General features: G+C 43.2%; 1 protein-coding gene across 3 annotated transcripts in view; it reads right to left on the reverse strand.

The window, feature by feature from the left end:
* Window positions 1–13,988: 13,988 nt before the first annotated feature.
* The window catches only part of LOC129701937 (ETS-related transcription factor Elf-2-like), a 145,234-nt gene continuing 137,075 nt past the window's right edge, over window positions 13,989–22,147 (reverse strand). For 2 of the 3 annotated variants that reach the window (XM_055643385.1, XM_055643397.1), the window contains one exon: window positions 13,989–16,583. In XM_055643385.1, the coding sequence (XP_055499360.1) occupies window positions 15,950–16,583 (634 nt within the window). In that variant the 3' untranslated portion in view covers window positions 13,989–15,949. The remainder of the gene's footprint in view (window positions 16,584–22,147) is intronic. The other variant, XM_055643391.1, reaches the window with a different exon arrangement.

Genomic DNA, 22,147 nt, shown 5'->3' on the forward strand with positions numbered 1-22,147 from the left:
GCCCCTCTCACCTTGAATGCAATGTTCAATTCGATTTGTAACTCCTCAGCAAATGATGCATGCAACAAGACCAAATGTGAGGAAGTGGCAAGTATCTTTTGTGCCACATTCATGGCAATAAACCACCACAAAGTATAACCCTCTACTCTCACCAACCCTCCACCATAAACGTCTTGGGGTTACTATTGATAAGAAACTCAACTAAATAGCTACTGTTACTTAAAGTTGTCAAAGGCTGAGTGATGAGCCTCTTGGGTCCTGTTACCTTTTAACCATCATTAAGGAAAAATATGTAATTTTCACCCCACTTGCATGCAACTCCAACATTATGCAGCAAGGTAAACACCATTATGCAGCCTGCTAGGTTGACACCACACCAAACATTTCCTCTAATGCAGTGAAAACCTGGAAGTTCCTCACCAACTTGTCACCATGCAAAATTGGAAATGCTGTGTGTCACTGGATTCATGGCTTTGATCTTGTGTTAGGGATGGGCAATAAACACTGTCCTTGCCACTGACACCCCACCCATAAAAAAAACTTAAAGCAGCTGAATTTACTGAATCAAATAAAACGTCACAGTTGGAGACTGAGCATTTTAAAACAAAAAATGGGTTCTGAATTTTCGAAGAACTACAACAAATTCCTCATGCACACCTGGAATCAAATAGTTTTGGTCATTGTAGTTGGGATGAGTTTGGTCAAAATTCAGTGCCACTATCCTTTCATTGAGCACAGAACACAATCTACTTAAAGGATTGAGTTCTTAAGATACCACATTCTGAATTTGGATCAGTAGTAATCAACTACTATCAACTAAACTTTGTTCCCCTGTGTTTATGAAGTCATTTGTTGCTTACGGGTAGTTGTTTAATTTCCATTTTGTCTTTTCCATACTGAATTAACGATGTATCATAACGATGACTGCTATTATGAACTTGAATTTTCAGAAAGCTTTTGACAAAGTATCACAGAAAAGGTGAGTGTGTAAAATTTAAGTACATTGTACTGATGAGCCTAGAAAGTTAGTGGGGGGGGGGGTCTTATTAGATGTAACGTGGGTGTGCCACAGGAATCGATGGTTGCACCTTGGGAATGCAATAAATATCAATTACATAGAGGAGCAATAACCATATAACAATTACAGCATGGAAACAGGCCATCTCGACCCTTCTAGTCCGTGCCGAACACGTATTCTCCTCTAGTCCCATATACCTGCGCTCAGACCATAACCCTCCATTCCTTTCCCGTCCATATAACTATCCAATTTATTTTTAAATGATAAAAACGAACCTGCCTCCACCTTCACTGGAAGCTCATTCCACACAGCCACCACTCTCTGAGTAAAGAAGTTCCCCCTCATGTTACCCCTAAACTTCTGTCCCTTAATTCTCAAGTCGTGTCCCCTTGTTTGAATCTTCCCAACTCTCAGTGGGAAAAGCTTATCCACGTCAACTCTGTCTATCCCTCTCATCAATTTAAAGACCTCTATTGTCCCCCCTTAACATTCTGCGCTCCAAAGAATAAAGCCCTAACTTGTTCAACCTTTCTCTGTAACTTAGTTGCTGAAACCCAGGCAACATTCTAGTAAATCTCCTCTGTACTCTCTATTTTGTTGACATCCTATAATTAGGCGACCAAAATTGTACACCATACTCCAGAATTGGCCTCATCAATGCCTTGTACAATTTTAACATTACATCCCAACTTCTATACTCAATGCTCTGATTTATAAAGGCCAGCACACCAAAAGCTTTCTTTACCACCCTATCTACATGAGATTCCACTTTCAGGGAACTGCACAGTTATTCCCAGATCCCTCTGTTCACCTGCATTCTTCAATTCCCTACCATTTACCATGTACGTCCTATTTTGATTTGTCCTGCCAAGATGTAGCACGTCACACTTATCAGCATTAAACTCCATCTGCCATCTTTCAGCCCACTCTTCCAACTGGCATAAATCTCTCTGTAGACTTTGAAAATCTACTTCATTATCCACAACCCCACCTATCTAAGTATAGAAACATATAAATTAGGTGCAGGAGTAGGCCATTCGGTCCTTCGAGCCTGCACCGTCATTCAATATGATCATGGCTGATCATCCAACTCAGTATCCCGTACCTGCCTTCTCTCCATACCCTCTGATCCCCTTGGCCACAAGGGCCACATCTAACTCCCTCTTAAATATAGCCAATGAACTGGCCTCAACTACCCTCTGTGGCAGAGAGTTCCAGAGATTCACCACTCTCTGTGTGAAAAAAGTTCTCCTCATCTCGGTTTTAAAGGATTTCCCCCTCATCCTTAAGCTGTGACCCCTTGTCCTGGACTTCCCCAACATCGGGAACAATCTTCCTGCATCTAGCCTGTCCAACCCCTTAAGAATTTTGTAAGTTTCTATAAGATCCCCTCTCAATCTCCTAAATTCTAGAGAGTATAAACCAAGTCTATCCAGTCTTTCTTCATAAGACAGTCCTGACATCCCAGGAATCAGTCTGGTGAACCGTCTCTGCACTCCCTCTATGGCAATAATGTCCTTCCTCAGATTTGGAGACCAAATCTGCATACTTACTAATCCAATTTACCACACCATCATGCAGATCATTGATGTACATGACAAACAACAGTGGACCCAACACAGATCCCTGTGGCACCCCACTAGTCACTGGCCTCCAACCTGACAAACAACCATCCACCATTACTTTCTGGCATCTCCTATTCAGCCACTGTTGAATCCATCTTGCTACTCCACCATTAATACCCAACAATGGAACCTTCTTAACCAACCTTCCGTGAGGAACCTTGTCAAAGGCCTACGGAAGTCCATATATACAACATCCACTGCTTTACCCTCATCAATTTCCCGAGTAACCTCTTAAAAAAATTCAAGAAGATTAGTCAAACATGACCGTCCAGGCACAAATCCATGTTGACTGTTCCTAATCAGACCCTGTTTATCCAGATGCTTATATATATTATCTCTAATTATCCTTTCCATTAATTTGCCCACCACTGACGTCAAACTAACAGGTCTATAATTGCTAGGTTTACTCTTAGACCCCTTTTTAAACAATGGAACAACATGCGCAGTACGCCAATCCTCCGGCACTATTCCCGTTTCTAATGACATTTGAAATATTTCTGTCACAGCCCCTACTATTTCTACACTAACTTCCCTCAATGCCCTAGGGAATATCCTGTCCGGACCTGGAGACTTATCCACTTTTATATTTCTCAAAAGTGTCAGTACTTCCTCTTCTTTGAATCTCATAGTTTCCATAGCTACTCTACTTGTTTCCCTTACCTCACATAATTCAATATCCTTCTCCTCGGTGAATACCGAAGAAAATAAATTGTTCAATATCGCCCCCATCTCTTTTGGCTCTGCAGATAGCTATCCACTCTGACTCTCTAATGGACCAATTTTATCCCTCGTTATCCTTTTGCTATTAATATATCTGTAGAAACCCTTTGGATTTACTTTCACCTTACTTGCCAAAGCAACCTCATATCTTTTAGCTTTTCTAACTTCTTTCTTAAGATTCTTTTTACATTTTTTATACTCCTCAAGCACCTCATTTACTCCATGCTGCCTATAATTATTGTAGATCTCTCTCTTTTTCCAAACCAAGTGTCCAATTTCCCTTGAAAACCATGGCTCTTTCCAATTTTTACTATTTCCTTTCAACCGAACAGGGACATAAAGATTCTGTACTCTTAAAATTTTACCTTTAAACGTACTCCATTTCTCTTCCACATCTTTCCCATAAAACAAACTGTCCCAATTAACTAATTTTAAATCCTTTCGCATCTCCTCAAAGTTAGCCTTTCTCCAATCAAAAATCTCAACCCTAGGTCCAGTTCTGACCCTCTCCATAATTATATTGAAACTAATGGTATTGTGATCATTGGTCCCGAACTGTTTCCCAACGCTTACCTCTGTCACCTGACCCGTCTCATTTCCTAACAGGAGGTCCAGCACAGCCCCATCTCTAGTAGGTACGTCTATGTATTGCTGCAAAAAACTATCCTGCACACATTTTACAAATTCCAACCCATCCAGCCCATTTACAGAATATGTTTCCCAGTCTATGTGTGGAAAATTGAAATCTCCCACAATCACTACCTTGTGCTTACTACTAATATCTGCAATCTCCTTACATATTTGCCCTTCCAATTCTCGCTCCCCATTTGGCAGTCTATAATACACCCCTATAAGTGTTGCTACCCCTTTCCCATTTCTCAGTTCCACCCAATGGAATATTTTTAAATTTGCCAATGGTGCTAAACTGGATGGGATTGTGGGGAAGATGCAATGAGACTTGGAGGTGACTAAGAAGGAAAGATTGGGCAAAAACATCTCCTCCTCCCTGTTATAGACATTTGTCTAATGGAAATTCACAAATCACTACCCAAAAATTGGAAGTGCAGGGTAAAATTTACTTTTCCAGAACTCGCATGAACTAAAGATTTTCTTTTCAACTTTGGTTTCTTGACACGCATGCAAATGACACGCGCTGTTTGCCCTAGAGAGAGTGCAACAAAAGCTCGTCAAAGGATGTAGGACTGCTGCAGGAGAGATCAGCCAATGTGAACATTATTGACTTGGTGTGTAAAGTAATTAGATAATCTAATTGAAACTTAGTTCTGACAGGCTAAGCAGGTTGAATGTAGAAAGGATGTTTTCCTTGGCTGGGGTGTCACAGTCTCAGGTTTCTGCACAACAGACCAAGTCGCAAAATAAGAAATATCTTCACTCAGAGCAGGTAGCTTTCAAGTAAAGGCCAAGTCACTTGCCGCAAAATATTTAAGTTGCTGGATGCAAAAAGCATTTAGGCTAGCAAGAGCAGATGGGAATATGGTATTAAGATGGATGATCAGCCACAACTGTGTTGAATGGTGGAGCAAGCTCAAGTATGAATGCGTGCTCCTGTGCACTGTAACCAGGGACAGACAAAATTGAAAGAAAACACAATCATGACAATTACTTTGTGGCTTCTCTCTCTCCATCACATCTGCTGCTGATACCATGTAGGAGAATCTTTGTTTCAATTTTCCCTTGAGTACTTATCGGCCGAAGGCCTCCATCTTCGGACCTCACCGTGCCCTATCATGCCCTATGCCTGCACATTGCCCTATCATGAAAATTACCTCAGGACTTAAACTGTTGCACTCAGAGAGGGAGGCAGGAAGATCAACCACTAGTGCGAATCATCCAATAATTATTTTTTAAACAATCTTTAAACTCTGGCACTCAACACGATTAGAAACATAGAAAATAGGTGCAGGAGGAGGCAATTCAGCCCTTCGAGCCAGCACCGCCATTCACTGTGATCATGGCTGATCGTCCCTTATCAATAACCCGTGCCTGCCTTCTCCCCATATCCCTTGACACCACTAGCCGCTAGAGCTCCAACTAACTCTCTCTTAAATCCATCCAGTGACTTGGCCTCCACTGCCCTCTGTGGCAGGGAATTCCATAAATTCACAACTCTGGGTGAAAAAGTTTTTTCTCACCTCAGTCTTAAATGACCTCCCCTTTATTCTAAGACTGTGGCCCCTGGTTCTGGACTCGCCCCACATTGGGAACATTTTTTCCTGCATCTAGCTTGTCCAGTCCTTTTATAATTTCATATGTTTCTATAAGATTCCCCCTCACCCTTCTAAACTCCAGTGAATACAAGCCTAGTCTTTTCAATCTTTCCTCATATGACAGTCCCGCCATCCCAGGGATCAATCTCGTGAACCTACGCTGCACTGCCTCAATCACAAGGATGTCCTTCCTCAAATTAGACCAAAACTGTACACAATACTCCAGATGTGGTCTCACCAGAGCCTTATACAACTGCAGAAGAACCTATACTCCTATACTGAAATCCTCTTGTTATGAAGGCTTTATTCACTTTATTAGCTTTCTTCACTGCCTGCTGTACCTGTAAGCCAACTTTCAGTGACCGGTGTCCCAGGTCTCGCTGCACCTCCCCCTTACCTAACCTAACCCCATTGAGATAATAATCTGCCCCCGGTTTTTGCTGCCAAAGTGGATAACCTCACATATTATACTGCATCTGCCACGCATCTGACCACTCACTCAACCTGTCCTGGTCACCCTGCAACCTCCTAACATCCTCTTCACAGTTCACACTGCCACCCAGCTTTGTGTCATCCGCAAACCTGTTGGTGTTGCTCCTAATTCCCTCTTCCAAATCACAAATATGTATGGTAAACAGTTGCGGCACCAACACCAAGCCTTGCGGCACTCCACTCGCCACTGCCTGCCATTCTGAATAGGACCCGTTCACTCTTTGCTTCCGGTCTGCCAACCAATTTTCTATCCATGTCAATACCCCCTACCCCCAATACCATGTGCTCTAATTTTAGTCACCAGTTTCCCGTGCGGGACCTTATCAAAGGCTTTCTGAAAGTCTAGATTCACTACATCCACTGGCACCCCTTCATCCATTTTACTTGTCACATCAAAAAATTCCAGAAGATTAGTCAAACCTTTCATAAATCCATGTTGACTTGGACTAATCCTTTTACTGCTATCCAAATGCCCCATTATTACCTCTTTAATAATTGACTCCAGCATCTTTCCCACCACCAAAGTCAGGCTAACTGGTCTGTAATTCCCTGTTTTCTCTCGCTCCTTTCTTGAAAAGTGGGATAACATTAGCTATCCTCCAATCCACAGGAACTGATCCTGAATCTATTGAACATTGGAAAATGATCAATGCGTCCACTATTTCTAAATCCACCTCCCTGAGGACCCTGGGATGCAGACCATCAGGCCCAGGGGATTTATCATCCTTCAGTCCCATTAGCCTACCCAATACTATTTCTCGCCTAATGAAAATTACTTTCAGTTCCTCTACCCCCTTAGATCCTCTGTCCTCCAGTACATCTGGGAGATTGTTTGTAATAAGTGACCTTATTATGGTGGATGTAACTAATAACCATACCTGAAAAACAGTAAAATATATATAGGTAGTGCAGAGAAAGCTTGGAGGACTGTTACTTGTGTTTGTTGGATAGTGTTGAATCTCATTTAAAACACTTGAGCATAGAAGTCTAATCTAACATTCCACTGTAGCGTAGAGAGTAATGTACATAGGTGCAGGAGGAGGCCATTCGGCCCTTCGAGCCAGCACCACCATTCATTGTGATTGTGGCAGAGGCAATGTACCCATCTTTTGGGTGAAACATTCATCTGAATTCCCCTCAACTCATTTTATAGTGGTGTGACCCTAATAATAACCATTTCCCCCATTTACATTATAAAACAGTTTCATAAGGAGCAGCTTACTATGTTCCTCATTTGCCGCATGTTCTACATTTCAGCATGACACACACTATTTTATCAGGGTATACACACTGGCGCATTGTGAAAAGCATATGAAGGGTGTGAGAGATGCAAATCTATTTTTTCAGCACATCTCTGCTCCAACACATCATTCTGGATTGCCACATGCTTTGGGGATCCTTGACAAAGATCCTTTGCTCTAATCTAGAATAACTTCAGCTGAACCTCTCACAATGCTACCATTTTAAAACATTCTGGAGAGGCTAAATGGGAGATGCCAGAGAGTAATAGTGGATGGCTGTTTGTCAGGTTGGAGGCCTGTGACTAGTGGTGTGCCTCGGGGATCTGTGTTGGGTCCACTGTTGTTTGTCATATACATCAATGATCTGGATGATGGTGTTGATGATAAATTGGATTAGTAACTATGCAGATGATACTAAGATAGGTGGCGTTGTGGATAATGAAGTAGATTTTCAAAGTCTACAGAGAAATTTAGGCCATTTGGAAGAGTGGGCTGAAAGATGGCAGATGGAGTTTAATGCTGATAAGTGTGAGGTGCTACATCTGGGCAGGACAAATCAAAATAGGACGCACATGGTAAATGGTAACAAATTGAGGAATGCAGTTGAATAGAGGGATTCAGTTCCCTGAAGGTGGAATCTCATGTAGATAGGGTGGTAAAGAAAGCTTTTGGTGTGCTGGCCTTTATAAATCAGAGCATTGAGTTGGGATGCAATGCTAAAATTGTACAAGGCATTGGTGAGGCCAATTCTGGAGTATGGTGTACAATTTTGGTCGCCAAATTATAGGAAAGATGTCAACTAAATAGAGGGTACAGAGGAGATTCACTAGAATCTTGCCTGGGTTTCAGCAACTAAGTTACAGCGAAAGGTTGAACAAGTTATTCTTTGGAGCGCAGGTTAGGGGGACTTGATGGAGGTCTTTAAAATGATGAGAGGGATAGACAGAGTTGACGTGGATAAGCTTTTTCCATTGAGAGTAGGGAAGATTCAAACAAGAGGACATGATTTGAGAATTAAGGGACAGAAGTTTAGGGGTAACATGAGGGAGAACTTCTTTACTCAGAGCTGTGTGGAATAAGCTTCCAGTGGAAGTGGTGGAGGCAGGTTTGATTTTATCATTTAAAAATAAATTGGATAGGTATATGGATGGGAAAGGAATGGAGGGTTATGGTCTGAATGTAGGTAGATGGGACTAGGTGAGAATAAGTGTTCCGCATGGACTAGAAGGGCCGAGATGGCCTGTTTCCATGCTGTGATTGTTATTGTTATATAGAGGTCCACCAGAGCTGCAAACTGTAATTCATAATGAAAATTGTTGTTTCATTAATAATGTACAACATACACTAGTTTATTCCAGTGAAGCATTTGATTTAAACTATTACTACTGAACCACATCATCGGCAACCCCTCAGAGTTGGGGAGGGATTGCCTATCTCGTAAATGTTTTTAAAATAGGATCTTGGTTATTTGAGGAGTCTGATTCCTACACCAGGCACAACCAGGAGAGGAGGCTACGCAAAACGCTGCAGAGGGAGAGACGAAAGCAGGAGATGTCAGGCAAGCTGATTCAGTGTGATGCTTGCAGTATGTGGGAGGTGAAGGACACTGCTGGTGCTACAAATGTGAGAAGTGCATCCAGGTACAGCTGAAGGACCGTGTTGGTGAACTGGAGAAGCAAGTGGATGACCTCAGTTTCGTCCGAGAAATTGAGTCGTTCCTCGACAAGTCCTACAGTAAGATTGTTACACCTAAGGTACTGGAAGAGAGGTGGGTGACGGTGAGAAAGGGATGAAGCATGGAATGCAAACGTCCCCGTGTGTTGTACCTCTTGTGAACAGGTTCACCCACTTAGAAGCTGTCGGGACAGAAGACGTTATTACACTGAGCGGCGGACTGGCTTGCGAAGCAAATAGGATTGTTGAGCCAAAACCAAAGAGGCCAACGTCAGGCAACGCCATTGTAGTGGGAGACTCTATTGTGAGAGGTACGGACAGGGGTTTCTGCGGCAACAGATGGGATTCGAGGATAGTGTGCTGCCTTCTTGGTGCCAGGATCCAGGATGTCACGGACAGAGTGCAGAAAATCCTAAAGGGCGAAGGTGAACAGCCGAAGTGGTAGTGCATGTCGGCACAAACGATGTCAGAAAGGGGATGAATATCTTTACTCAGAGAGTGGTAGCGGTGTGGAATGAGCTTCCAGTGGAAGTGGTGGAGGCAGGTTCATTGGTATCATTTAAAAATAAATTGGATAGGCATATGGATGAGAAGGGAATGGAGGGTTATGGTATGAGTGCAGGCAGGTGGGACTAAGGGGAAAAAAATTTGTTCGGCACGGACTTGTAGGGCCGAGATGGCCTGTTTCCGTGCTGTAATTGCTTTATGGTTATATGGTTAATATTTTGCAGCGTGACTTTAGAGAGCTCGGAAAAATGCTGAAAAGCAGGACCTCCAGGGTTGTTATCTCCGATTTGCTTCCAGTTCCTCATACTGGTGAGAGCAGGAACAGGGAGATACGGGACCTGAATGTGTGGCTGACCAGGAACTGGTGCACGGGGTTCTTAGATCATTGGGATCTGTTTTGGAGTAAGGGGGAACTGTACAATAGGGACGGATTGCATCTTAACAGGTGGGGGACCAGCATTCTGGCAGGCAGGTTTGCCACTGCTACACGGGTGGTTTTAAACTGAATAAGGGGGGTGGGGTGTCAAATGGGATAGTCGAGGATGGAGTTAAAGGGATAGGGTTCTTAAATGTATGAGCGGAGAGACAGAGAGGAGTAAAATGAGGGTAGAAGCAATAGGTAGCAAGGTGAAAAGTAAAAGTGGCAGGCAGACACATCCAGGGCAAAAATCAAAAAGGGCCACTTTTCAACATGATTGTATAAGGGGTAAGAGTGGTGTAAAAACAAGCCTGAAGGCTCTGTGTCTCAAGGCAAGGAGCATTTGTAATGTGGATGAGTTGAATGTGCAGATAGCTATTAATGACTATGATATAGTTGGGATCACGGAGACATGGCTCCAGGGTGACCAAGGCTGGGAGCTCAACATCCAGGGATATTAAATATTCAGGAGGGATAGACAGAAAGGAAAAGCAGGTGGGGTAGCGTTGCTGGTTAGAGAGGAGATTAACAATAGAAAGGAAGGACATTAGCTTGGAGGATGTGCAATCGATATGGATAGAGGTGCGAAACACTAAGGGGCAGAAAACGCTAGTGGGAGTTGTGTACAGGCCACCTAACAGTAGTAGTGGAGGTGGGGATGGCATCAAACAGGAAATTAGAAATGCGTGCAACAAAGGTAAAACAGTTATAATGGGTGACTTCAATCTACACATAGATTGGGTGAATCAAATTTGCAAGGGTGCTGAGGAAGAGGATTTCTTGTAATGGATGCAGGATAGTTTTCTAAACCAACATGTAGAGGAACCAACGAGAGGCTATTTTAGATTGGGTATTGAGTAATGAGGAAGGGTTAGTTAGCAATCTTATTGTGCGTGGCCCCTTGGGCAAGAGTGACCATAATATGGTTGAGTTCTTCATTAGGATGGAGAGTGACATTGTTAATTCAGAAACAAGGGTCCTGAACTTAAAGAAAGGTAACTGAGGGTATGAGACGTGAATTGGCCAAGATAGACTGGCAATTGATTCTTAAATGGTTGACAGTGGATATGCAATGGAAGGCATTTAAAGACTGCATGGATGAACTATTACAATTGTTCATCAAAGTTTGGCAAAATAATAAATCAGGGAAGGTAGTGCATCTGTGGATAACAAGGGAAATCAGGGATAGTATCAAAACAAAAGATGAAGCATACAAATTAGCCAGAAAAAGCAGCCTACCAGAGGACTGAGAGACCAGCAGAGGAGAGCAAAGTTCTTAATTAGGAAAGGGAAAATAGATTATGAAAGAAAACTGGCAGGGAACATAAAAACTGACTGCAAAAGTTTTTATAGATATGTGAAGAGAAAAAGATTAGTTAAAACAAATGTAGGTCCCTTGCAGTCAGAAACAGGTGAATTGATCATGGGGAACAAAGACAAGGCAGACCAATTGAATAACTACTTTGGTTCTGTCTTCACCAAGGAAGACATAAATAATCTGCCGGAAATAGCAGGGGACCGGGGGTCAAATGATATGGAGGAACTGAGTGAAATCCAGGTTAGCCGGGAAGTGGTGTTAAGTAAATTGAATGGATTAAAGGCCGATAAATCCAGATAGGTAGCATCCCAGAGTACTTAAGGAAGTAGCCACAGAAATAATGGATGCATTAGTGATAATTTTTCAAAACTCTTTAGATTCTGGAGTAGTTCCTGAGGATTGGAGGATAGCTAATGTAACCCCACTTTTTAAAAAGGGAGGGAGAGAGAAAACAGGGAATTACAGACCAGTTAGTCTAACATTGGTAGTGGGGAAACTGCTAGAGTCAGTTATTAAAGATAGGGTAGCAGCACATTTGGAAAGTGATGAAATCATAGGGCAAAGTCAGCATGGATTTATGAAAGGTAAATCATGTCTGACGAATCTTATAGAATTTTTCGAGGATGTAACTAGTAGAGTGGATGAGGGAGAGCCTGTTGATGTGTTATATCTGGACTTTCAGAAGGCTTTCGCCAAGGTCCCGCATAAGAGATTAGTATACAAACTTAAAACGCACACAGTATTGGGGGTTCAGTATTGATGTGGATAGAGAACTGGCTGGCAGACAGGAAGCAAAGAGTAGGAGTAAACGGGTCCTTTTCACAATGGCAGGCAGTGACTAGTGGGGTACCGCAAAGCTCAGTGCTGGGACCCCAGCTATTTACAATATATATTAATGATTTGGACGAGGTAATTGAATACAATATCTCCAAGTTTGCGGATGACACGAAGCTGGGGGGCAGCGTTAGCTGTGAGGACGATGCTAGGAGGCTGCAAGGTGACTTGGATAGGCTGGGTGAATGGGAAAATGCATGGCAGATGCACTATAATGTGGATAAATGTGAGGTTATCCACTTTGGTGGCAAAAACAGGAAAGTAGACTATTATCTGAATGGTGGCCGATTAGGAAAAGAGGAGATGCAACGAGACCTGGGTGTCATGGTACATCAGTCGTTGAAAATAGGCATGCAGGTGCAGCAGGCAGTGAAGAAAGCGAATGGTATGTTAGCATTCATAGCAAAAGGATTTGAGTATAGGAGCAGGGAAGTTCTACTGCAGTTGTACAGGGTCTTGGTGAGACCACACCTGGAATATTGTGTACAGTTTTGGTCTCCTAATCTGAGAAAAGACATTCTTGCCATAGATGGAGTACGGAGAAGGTTCACCAGACTGATTCCTGGGATGTCAGGAATTTCATATGAAGAAAGACTGGATAGACTTGGCTTGTACTCGCTAGAATTTAGAAGACTGAGGGGGGATCTTATAGAAACTTACAAAATTCTTAAGGGGTTGGACAGGCTAGATGCTGGAAGATTGTTCCCGATGTTTGGGAAGGCCAGAACAAGGGGTCACAGTTTAAGAATAAGGGGGAAATCTTTTAGGACCGAGATGAGAAAATCATTTTTCACACAGAGTGAATCTCTGGAATTCTCTGCCACAGAGGGTAGTTGAGGCCAGTTAATTGGCTATATTGAAGAGGGAGTTAGATGTGGCCCTTGTGGCTAAAGGGATCAGGGGGTATGGTGAGAAGGCAGGTACGGGATACTGAGTTGGATGATCAGCCATGATCATATCGAATGGCGGTGCAGGCTCGAAGGCCCGAATGGCCTACTCCTGCACCTAATTTCTATGTTTCTATGTAACACAACTGTTCTTAGAAGATGGGGATCGGCCACAATTGTTATACAAGTCCTTTTTACTGTTTATCTGTAATAGCAGAAGACAATGTCCTCAAAGGTTCTAAGCTACTACACATCTCAATGAGATGTTGAATTTGTATCCTTATCTTGAAAGTGTCTTTGAGGCCTTTCTTTAAGCCTACTAATTTCCTTTTTCTATTGGCAAGCTGCTCACCAGCTCAATTCATGCATACTCAACCCTGAAGATTTTGGCCTTTGTAAAAGCATGAAAGGTAATCCTACAATCCTAGTCAGAGATTCTTCCAAACATTTATGCCAATAGTCAAGTTTTTTTTTCTAGGTGTTTTCCCATTGTCTCAAGTCTCACAAAGGATGAGGCAAATTTAGATTACCACAGCTTTGTAAAGGATAGTTTTAAATGTGTCTTTGTGTGATTTTTGAACTCCCAGCTAGATACTCTGCTGAAGGCAAGGCTGCTTCAATATAGCTGGTTTACCATCTAGATTTGCTTTCTGGGAGAGATGGCTGTTGAGGTAAGCAAAACTTTTACAGTTTTCATTTATCAATATTTAAGGAACACTATGTTAATGAACCATGGAACTGTTACGACAGTCAAAAACGCAAACTTCCCTTTTAATACCCATGCAAAACACTTCAACTGCTTTAATCAATGTTTTACTTTTCCATTTTATGTAAATACAACAGAGGATCCAACCACTCAGCCCTTCGTCGGCATTCCACCCATCAGATTCCATTGATTTCCGTCCAACTGTCTTGCCACCGACCCAAAATGGATGGGGTGCATTTAGCCATTCGTGATTTGGGGACATTTAAGATATAACATTTTCATCTCTTACCTCTTTAAAGAAGATGCATAGACACATAATATACTTTGTATTTCTTTACCAAAACAAAATCAAAACAGGATTCACTGTTAAAGTTCGGTAAAATCTACTTGAATACACTTTGAAACAAGAGTACAACAAAATAGAATATACTTCAAATGTTGAAACCGTACAAACATCTTCAGTCAGAACACTGGTAATCTCCCTATTCAATCATTACTTCAATGCCAAAATCCAGTTTTAAAAAGCAGGTGGTTATGACGGGTTTAACATCATTTTGTTTTGGTCCATTTCTTTCAGCTTTTTGAATACATTTGAACAGTGAGCACTGGTGAAATCTAAAGGCAGTACCAGGGTAAAAGGGAGAGAGTTCCCTTGGGGGTGCTGAATAGCAAGAGCTGAACATTAACTGCATATCGTACCTTGACTGTCCCAACAAAAAAAGAACACATTCCTCTCTCAAACACATCACAGTTCATTGTCACTATGGAAATAAAAATTGATAAGATGGATGGACAAAAGGATGTTAATTATAATTTAATGTAACAGTTTTCTTTTTAAAATATTTGGGTCCTGATGACGAGACTTCCTCTTTAATTGAAGTCAGCAGGTTTAGAACTACCTGGAAAGGAACAGATCATTACACAAAGCTAGACTGAGCAGGACCTTTAAGTGGCAGGAAAATAAAAGTAAAATGTTTATACATACACCAAGGCAAAGTGACACAGGCATTATTTTAAAAAAGGTATAGCCAAAGGTCGGTCACTTAACTTGACCAGAATCTATGTGTCTGGCAGGCTCTAACTACCATAAAATAACATGTTACTCCATAACAATACTGTGCTTCGTGAAATATTAAAAAGAGCTTTTAACAAAAAGCTAGTTCGTACATAGCTTATTTTTTTTAAATGGAAAAAACTCAAATTGTCATTTAACATTGCTCACTAAATGTCATTATACAAATCCTGAAAATACACCAAACCTCCAAATAAAAGCAGTAACTTCCATTTCAACTAATCCTTCACATTCCGTATGGTTTGTATAGAATTCACTTAGCTCCAGTAGAAGGAAAAGTACTGTGCACAGAGCGTTGTTTAAACAAATGTTGGTATTCCATTGAAATGCAATGGGCAACATTCAGTTTTAAAAGAACCAGTGTTACCAGGAACTTGCTTGCAAGCAACCAATGGCAAAAAAAAAGTCTTGCATACATACAGCTTAGCTGGCCAAACTGGTGGATGGTGATCTATTCCAATTATATGATCCTGAAAATACAGCGACCATTCTACTAATCATTTAAATAATTAATTCCAGGGGAAACCAATGAGGCTATATCCCCAAATGAAACATGATGTGGAAGGTGGGGGACAGGGTTGGAGGGGCTTGATAATGGAAAATTATGGAATAATTAGGGAACATTTTATTTCAGAAAATAGCAGGTCTTAAAACTGGACAGGTGAATGTTAACAAACAAGATATGGGATTACTGTAATGGAATGTTAGAAAAGAAGACATATAGTCTTCTGCTGAAAATGTTAGATTACAGCTGCTGTGAACTGTGCCATTATTAGTAATATGGCAAAGATCAGTTCACATTTTAGCTCAGCACCTTCACTGCTATGCCCAACCAGACCTTATACTGAAGTTGTACATAGGGAGCAGAAGTAAAGTTCCTGATACCACTTGTGCTTTAGAATTTCTGAAGAACTCTGAGAAACATTCCATTCCGATCACCAATACATTAGTGTTTCAGAAGTTCTTTGCGTAGCTTTAAAATGTAGTGAAACACATGGTCCCATTTGTGGATCAACATGCAATCAATTGCATTTGAATTCAGTAAAGTTTCATTTGTTCCTATTTGAAAAGTTTTTTTTGTCAGCATTTGATGATGTGGCTCAAATCCACGGCAAAGCATGGGATGGTAAAATGTTTGCTGGAAACATTCCTTTACAACTTGTAAATTAAAAATTACAAGTCCCATCGCGACCCTTCAAAGTGGCACTATTATTTTTCACCAGTCACCGTGGCTTCTGCCTCTGTTTTCATTGTCAAAGGAAGGGCAATAGAGGGTGCACTGACAACCACCCAGCGAGTCACCGTATTGCTGCCCTCCACTGAACGCTCTTCCTTGATCATGGGCATATTATGAACATCTGCACCCACCTTTGCAGCCGTACCCTCCTGCTTGACCTCTGCCCCTTTGATAACCGCAGTAATAACTCGAGCAGCGCTCTGGCCTGTAGCTTGCTGTGCAGGCACTGCTAGTCTCATTACAGGTGTCCCCCCTGCAATGGACATAGGAGAAAGAGCTTGAATGGCTGCTTGTGCCCCAACTATGTTAATGCTGCCAGTTGTAGCCAAGCCTGCCTTTGTCTGTAAGTGGCACTGGGTTATCTGCGTTGCAGGGATGGTGATGATCTTTGTAGGCTGTATGGTGATCTTGTCTCCATTCTCTGCCGTAGAAGGAGACACCATTGTTGGGATGGTTTGGATGAGTACCTTTGGAGTAGACACAGTTGTGTTTGTGCTGGTTATTACTGTTGAAACTGGGTTCATTGACTGAACAGCCACCGTTGAAAATTTCTGTCCCGAAGAGGTCATTACCACAGGCACCTGCATTGCAACGCGGACTGTTCTGCTGTTGGAAAATAGACAAAAGGTAGTGAGGAATGTTGAACTATTTTAAGGCTCAGTTCTTATCACATGTGTGCGTCCAACAGCAATTGATTTTTTTTAAGGAAAGCACTACTAAACTATGTGCAATCTTAAAATATCATTAACCAGCATTGTCAACAGTGAGATGCAAACATTTTATCTTTTTCTGGGTTACAAAAGATATCTATTGCGTAAAAGGACACGAGTGCTGGAGTAACTCAGTGGGGCAAGCAGCATCTCTGGAAAACATGGATAGGTGACGTTTCAGGTCGGGACAAGAAGGGTCTAGACCCGAAACATCACATATCCATGTTCCCCTATGACGCTGCTGGACCTGCGGAGTTACTCCAGCACTTCTGTCCTTTTGTGTAAACCAGCATCTATGGTTCCTTGTTTCTACATATCAATTGCATATTTGAAATCGTCTTATATAATTTTGTTACAGCATTTCGATGCAAAAAATGTTTGTGATCTAAACTATATAAATCTATACTTTCTTTAAAGGCATTTCGGAATTGGAAACAAAATTGAGGGAAGACTCTCAGAACCTAAAACCATATGTCTAGTTTTTTTTCCTTTTTGCATCCATTTCTTCCCAGCTTTTATTAATCATGCTTTGTTGAAAGAATTTCCTGGCATCCAAAAATTGCATCTAACCAGTGAAGAACCCGGCAATCTTTCTTCTCTGCATTGTCCTGATCACAGGCACCCATTGAAAATCGCACCCTGGCAGAAAATCTTTGTAACTGTGTTTGTTGATAGATTCATTAATAGAATCTTCCTGTTCCTAAAGAACAGGCTATGCTTGGCAAACCCACCACTCAAAACACCTGCCCCAAATGGCAAACATTTACCACTAACACAATGGAGCTATTACGGATCAGAAAGCCAATTTTAAAATGTTAGTGAGATGATCGCAGTACCAACTGCTTTAAAATTGAACAAGGATTAAAGTGACATGATTAGAAGTTCAAGTTTGTGAGTTTATTGTCATGTGTCCCTGTATAGGACAATGACATTCTTGCTTTGCTTAAGCACACAGAAAATAGTAGGCATTTACTACAAAACAGATAAATGTGTCCATATAGCATGATATAAATATATACACACATGAATAAATAAACTGGTAAAGTGCAAATAACAGAAAGTGGTTATTAATAATCAAGAGTTTTGTCCGAGCCAGGTTTAATAGCCTGATGGCTGTGGGGAAGTAGCTATTCCTGAACCTGGTTGTTGCAGTCTTCAGGCTCCTGTACCTTCTACCTGAAGGTAGCAGGAAAATGAATGTGTGGCCAGGATGGTGTGGGTCTTTGATGATACTGCCAGCCTTTTTGAGGCAGCGACTGCGATAAATCTGACACTTTTGAGAAATATAAAAGTGGATAAGTCTCCAGGTCCGGACAAGATATTCCCTAGGACATTGAGGGAAGTTAGTGTAGAAATAGCAGGGGCTATGACAGAAATATTTCAAATGTCATTAGAAACTGGAATAGTACCGGAGGATTAGCGTACTGTGCATGTCGTTCCATTGTTTAAAAAGGGGTCTAAGAGTAAACCTAGCAATTATAGACCTGTTAGTTTGACGTCAGTGGTGGGCAAATTAATGGAAAGGATACTTAGAGATAATATATATAAGCATCTGGATAAACAGGGTCTGATTAGGAACAGTCAACATGGATTTGTGCCTGGAAGGTCATGTTTGACTAATCTTCTTGAATTTTTTGAAGAGGTTACTCGGGAAATTGATGAGGGTCCATACAGACAACAGTGGATGTTGTCTATACGGACTTTAGTAAGGCCTTTGACAAGGTTCCTCACAGAAGGTTGGTTAAGAAGGTTCAATGGTTGGGGATTAATGGAGGAGTAGCAAGATGGATTCAACAGTGGCTGAATGGGAGATGCCAGAGAGTAATGGTGGATGGTTGTTTGTCAGGTTGGAGGCCAGTGACTAGTGGGGTGCTACAGGGATCTGTGTTGGGTCCACTGTTGTTTGTCATGTACATCAATGATCTGGATGATGGTGTGGTTAATTGGATTAGTAAGTATGATACTAAGATAGGTGGGGTTGTGGATAATGAAGTAGATTTTCAAAGTCTACAGAGAGATTTATGCCAGTTGGAAGAGTGGGCTGAAAGATGGCAGATGGAGTTTAATGCTTAAGTGTGAGGTGCTACATCTTGGCAGGACAAATCAAAATAGGACGTACATGGTAAATGGTAGGGAATTGAAGAATGCAGGTGAACAGAGGGATCTGGGAATAACTGTGCACAGTTCCCTGAAAGTGGAATTCATGTAGATAGGGTGGTAAAGAAAGATTTTGGTGTGCTGGCCTTTATAAATCAGAGCATTGAGTATAGAAGTTGGGATGTAATGTTAAAATTGTACAAGGCATTGGTGAGGCCAATTTTGGAGTATGGTGTACAATTTTGGTCGCCTAATTATAGGAAGGATGTGTAGATGGTTTATGCATGCAGCCTATAATGTAGTTACCTCATCACCATTAACACGCCCTCTCATATCAGTATAACTATGATCTCCTCCCTTCTCCTCCTCCCATTTTGTCCTGGTACGCCTGAAGGCTGGGTGCAGCCAGTACTGGGACGTGTGTGCCATGTGCTATATTAAAGACTATAGTAAAGGTTACAGTGTGTCAGACTAGACTCCTTTACATGGTGTCAGATAGTTAGTTAGACTCGCGTTTACCGGTTTTATTTTATATTTTGCCCGGTATTCCCTATCAGTTCTGATGGCCTCCTCGTGCAGGAAACCCTCCCCCCTTGTCTTTGATGCGGACATTGCGGAGCGATGGGCTACGTTTTTGATGGACTACACTCACTTCGTCAATATTGCGCACAGAAATGACCCTGCTGCGGTCCATGCCTCCCTCCTGCTTAATCTAGCAGGTCCCGATGCCATGAAGAGAGCTCGGGCTTTCGTTTATGATCCAGAGGTCCTGGATGTCAACGGCCAGATCGCCGTGCCAGCTGAATCTGCCGCCGACCCGGTATGTCTTTTACGTAAATTTGCCGAGATTTGCGACCTGCCCTCCAACCGCATGTTGGAGCGGGCTAGGTTTTTCTCGCGGAAGCAACAGCCAGAAGAACCTGTCGAGTGTTTCATCGCTGACCTGCGCTATCTTGCTCAGCGGTGCCGTTTCGAAAATATGTGTGACCAGCTCACCAGGGACATTCTAGTTACTGGCATGTTAGACCAGAAGTTAAGTGCTGATTTGCTGCAACGACCTGACCTGACACTGACTCAGGCAATGCATGTGTGTCGCATCGCCGAGGTGGTAACCCCTACACATGGGGTGAGGGAATCTGACAGCCGCGCTGTCAATCTGACTGGTGTTACAGGGCCACGACGTTTGCAGGACAGTTCCCGCCCTACCCCACGGCCCGCCCGTCCATCTCGGGACCCGCGGGCACCTAAGTGTCCCAATTGTAACTATGCCCACCCCGTGCAGTCTCAGTGCCCGGCTTTCGGAAAATCCTGCAATTTCTGTAAGAAAATTAATCATTTTGCTGCCTCATTCCGTTCCCGTGGGAAAGTTCCACCAGCTACTAGGCAAATCCTAAACAACCTTCAGCAACTTGATAGTGAGATGGACTCTCACTCTACTGCAGCCACTGCCCACGACTCTGCGATCGAATATTCCATGGGAGAGTCAAGTGTTTACACTCTCCTTCACAGCCACTCTAGCCTCCCCGATCCTTCTGTGCTCATTACGGTGAATAACAAGTCATTCTCTGCGAAGCTGGATACGGGTGCAAAAGTGAATGTTATGTCAACATCACTGTTCAACAAGATAAGAAATAATGAAATGTTGACTGCCGATCGCTCTGTTTTGCGTGCCTATGGGGAGAGGAACTAACACCTGTGGGGAGGGCTACTTTCCACTGTGTGCTGCAGAAATCATCCTGTGACCTGTCGTTCTTTATTCTGGATTGCGACTGTGTCACCTTGCTGAGCAACCAGACCTGCCAGGATCTCGGTCTGGTGTCTTTCGACCGGACAGTTCACGAAGTTCACGCTGTGATGGATCCGCTATCCGCGTATCCAGACCTTTTTGACGGTAAGCTGGGGAAGCTGCCACTAGTGTACAAGATTGCAACTGACCCCTCCGTGATGCCTGTAATTCGCCCGCCGCACAGAGTGTCATTCGCCATGAAGGACAAGGTGGAGGCTATGCTAAAGGACATGGTCGATATGGGTGTTCTGGCGTCAGTCAGCGAGCCCACCAAGTGGGTCTCCACTATGGTCGCTACAATGAAGAAAGGCAAGAATGAGATACGGGTGTGCATCAACCCCAAGGACTTGAACTTGGCTATCAAGCGGCACCACTACCCAATGCGGACCGTTGAAGACGTCGCCGCCCAAGTCGGACAAGCAACGGTGTTTTCCGTCCTCGACGCCAGTTCATTTTGGCAAATACCCTTGGACAAACGCTCCTCTGACTTAACAACCTTCGGTACACCCTTCGGCAGGTTTAAATTCTTGCGGATGCCGTTCGGCATCAACTCCGCTAGTGAGGTATTCCAGCGCTCCATGGAGCAACTGTTTGCAGGTCTGCCCTGTGCAATTATTGTGGACGACATTCTGGTCTACGGCAGAGATGTGGCTGAGCATGATCGCAACCTCCGCAGAATCCTGGACCGCGCCAGGCAGGTAAATCTCAAGTTGAACCCGTCAAAATGCCGTTTCCGTGTACCTGAGGTCCCGTACGTTGGCCACATTTTCACGGTCAAAGGGCTGAAGCCCGACCCGCAAAAGACGAGCGCCATCTCTGAACTGCCTGCCCCTACTGATATTGCCGGTCTACAGCGCTTCCTGGGCATGCTCAACTACCTGGGAGAGTTCATTCCTGACCTCAGCGAGCTCAGCGCACCCCTGAGAGCTTACTAAAAAAGACATTGCCTGGTCCTGGTTCCCACACCACCAGCAAGCTTTCGACCTGTTGAAGAAAAGGCTGATCAGCACACCCACTCTGAGGTTCTTCGATTTAAAGCGTCCGGTTGTAGGTGACGTGTGATGCCTCACGTTTTGGTCTGGGGGCTGCTTGCCTGCAGCCGCACGATGATGGTTCTCTACAGCCGGTCTCCTATGCCTCTAGGACCATGACGGACACGGAGCAGCGCTACGCGCAGATTGAGAAGGAGCTGCTGGCAGTTGTGTTCGCTTGTTCAAAGTTTCGAGACTTCCTTTTTGGCAACAGTTTCACTGTCGAGACGGATCACCAACCTCTGGTGACGATCCTAAACAAACCTATCCACGTTGCTCCCGCAAGGCTGCAGCGGATGATGCTGCAGCTGCAGCGCTTTGACTTTAAAATCGTCTACAAAAGGGGCACCTAGATGCATGTGGCTGACGCGCTGTCCCGAGCCCCCCGGACCTCACGCGACCAGCACCCCTTCGAACAGGATGATCTACAGGTGCTGAACGTGAATTTCGTCCCTTCCAAACAGCTCCAATGCCTGGCTGCGCACACCGCCGACGACCCCGATCTCCAACAGCTTGCCGCTGTCATCAGGCGTGGATGGCCTGTCA

The sequence above is a fragment of the Leucoraja erinacea genome, chromosome 1 (genome assembly GCF_028641065.1).
Source record: "Leucoraja erinacea ecotype New England chromosome 1, Leri_hhj_1, whole genome shotgun sequence".
In the NCBI taxonomy this organism is placed as follows: domain Eukaryota; kingdom Metazoa; phylum Chordata; class Chondrichthyes; order Rajiformes; family Rajidae; genus Leucoraja; species Leucoraja erinaceus.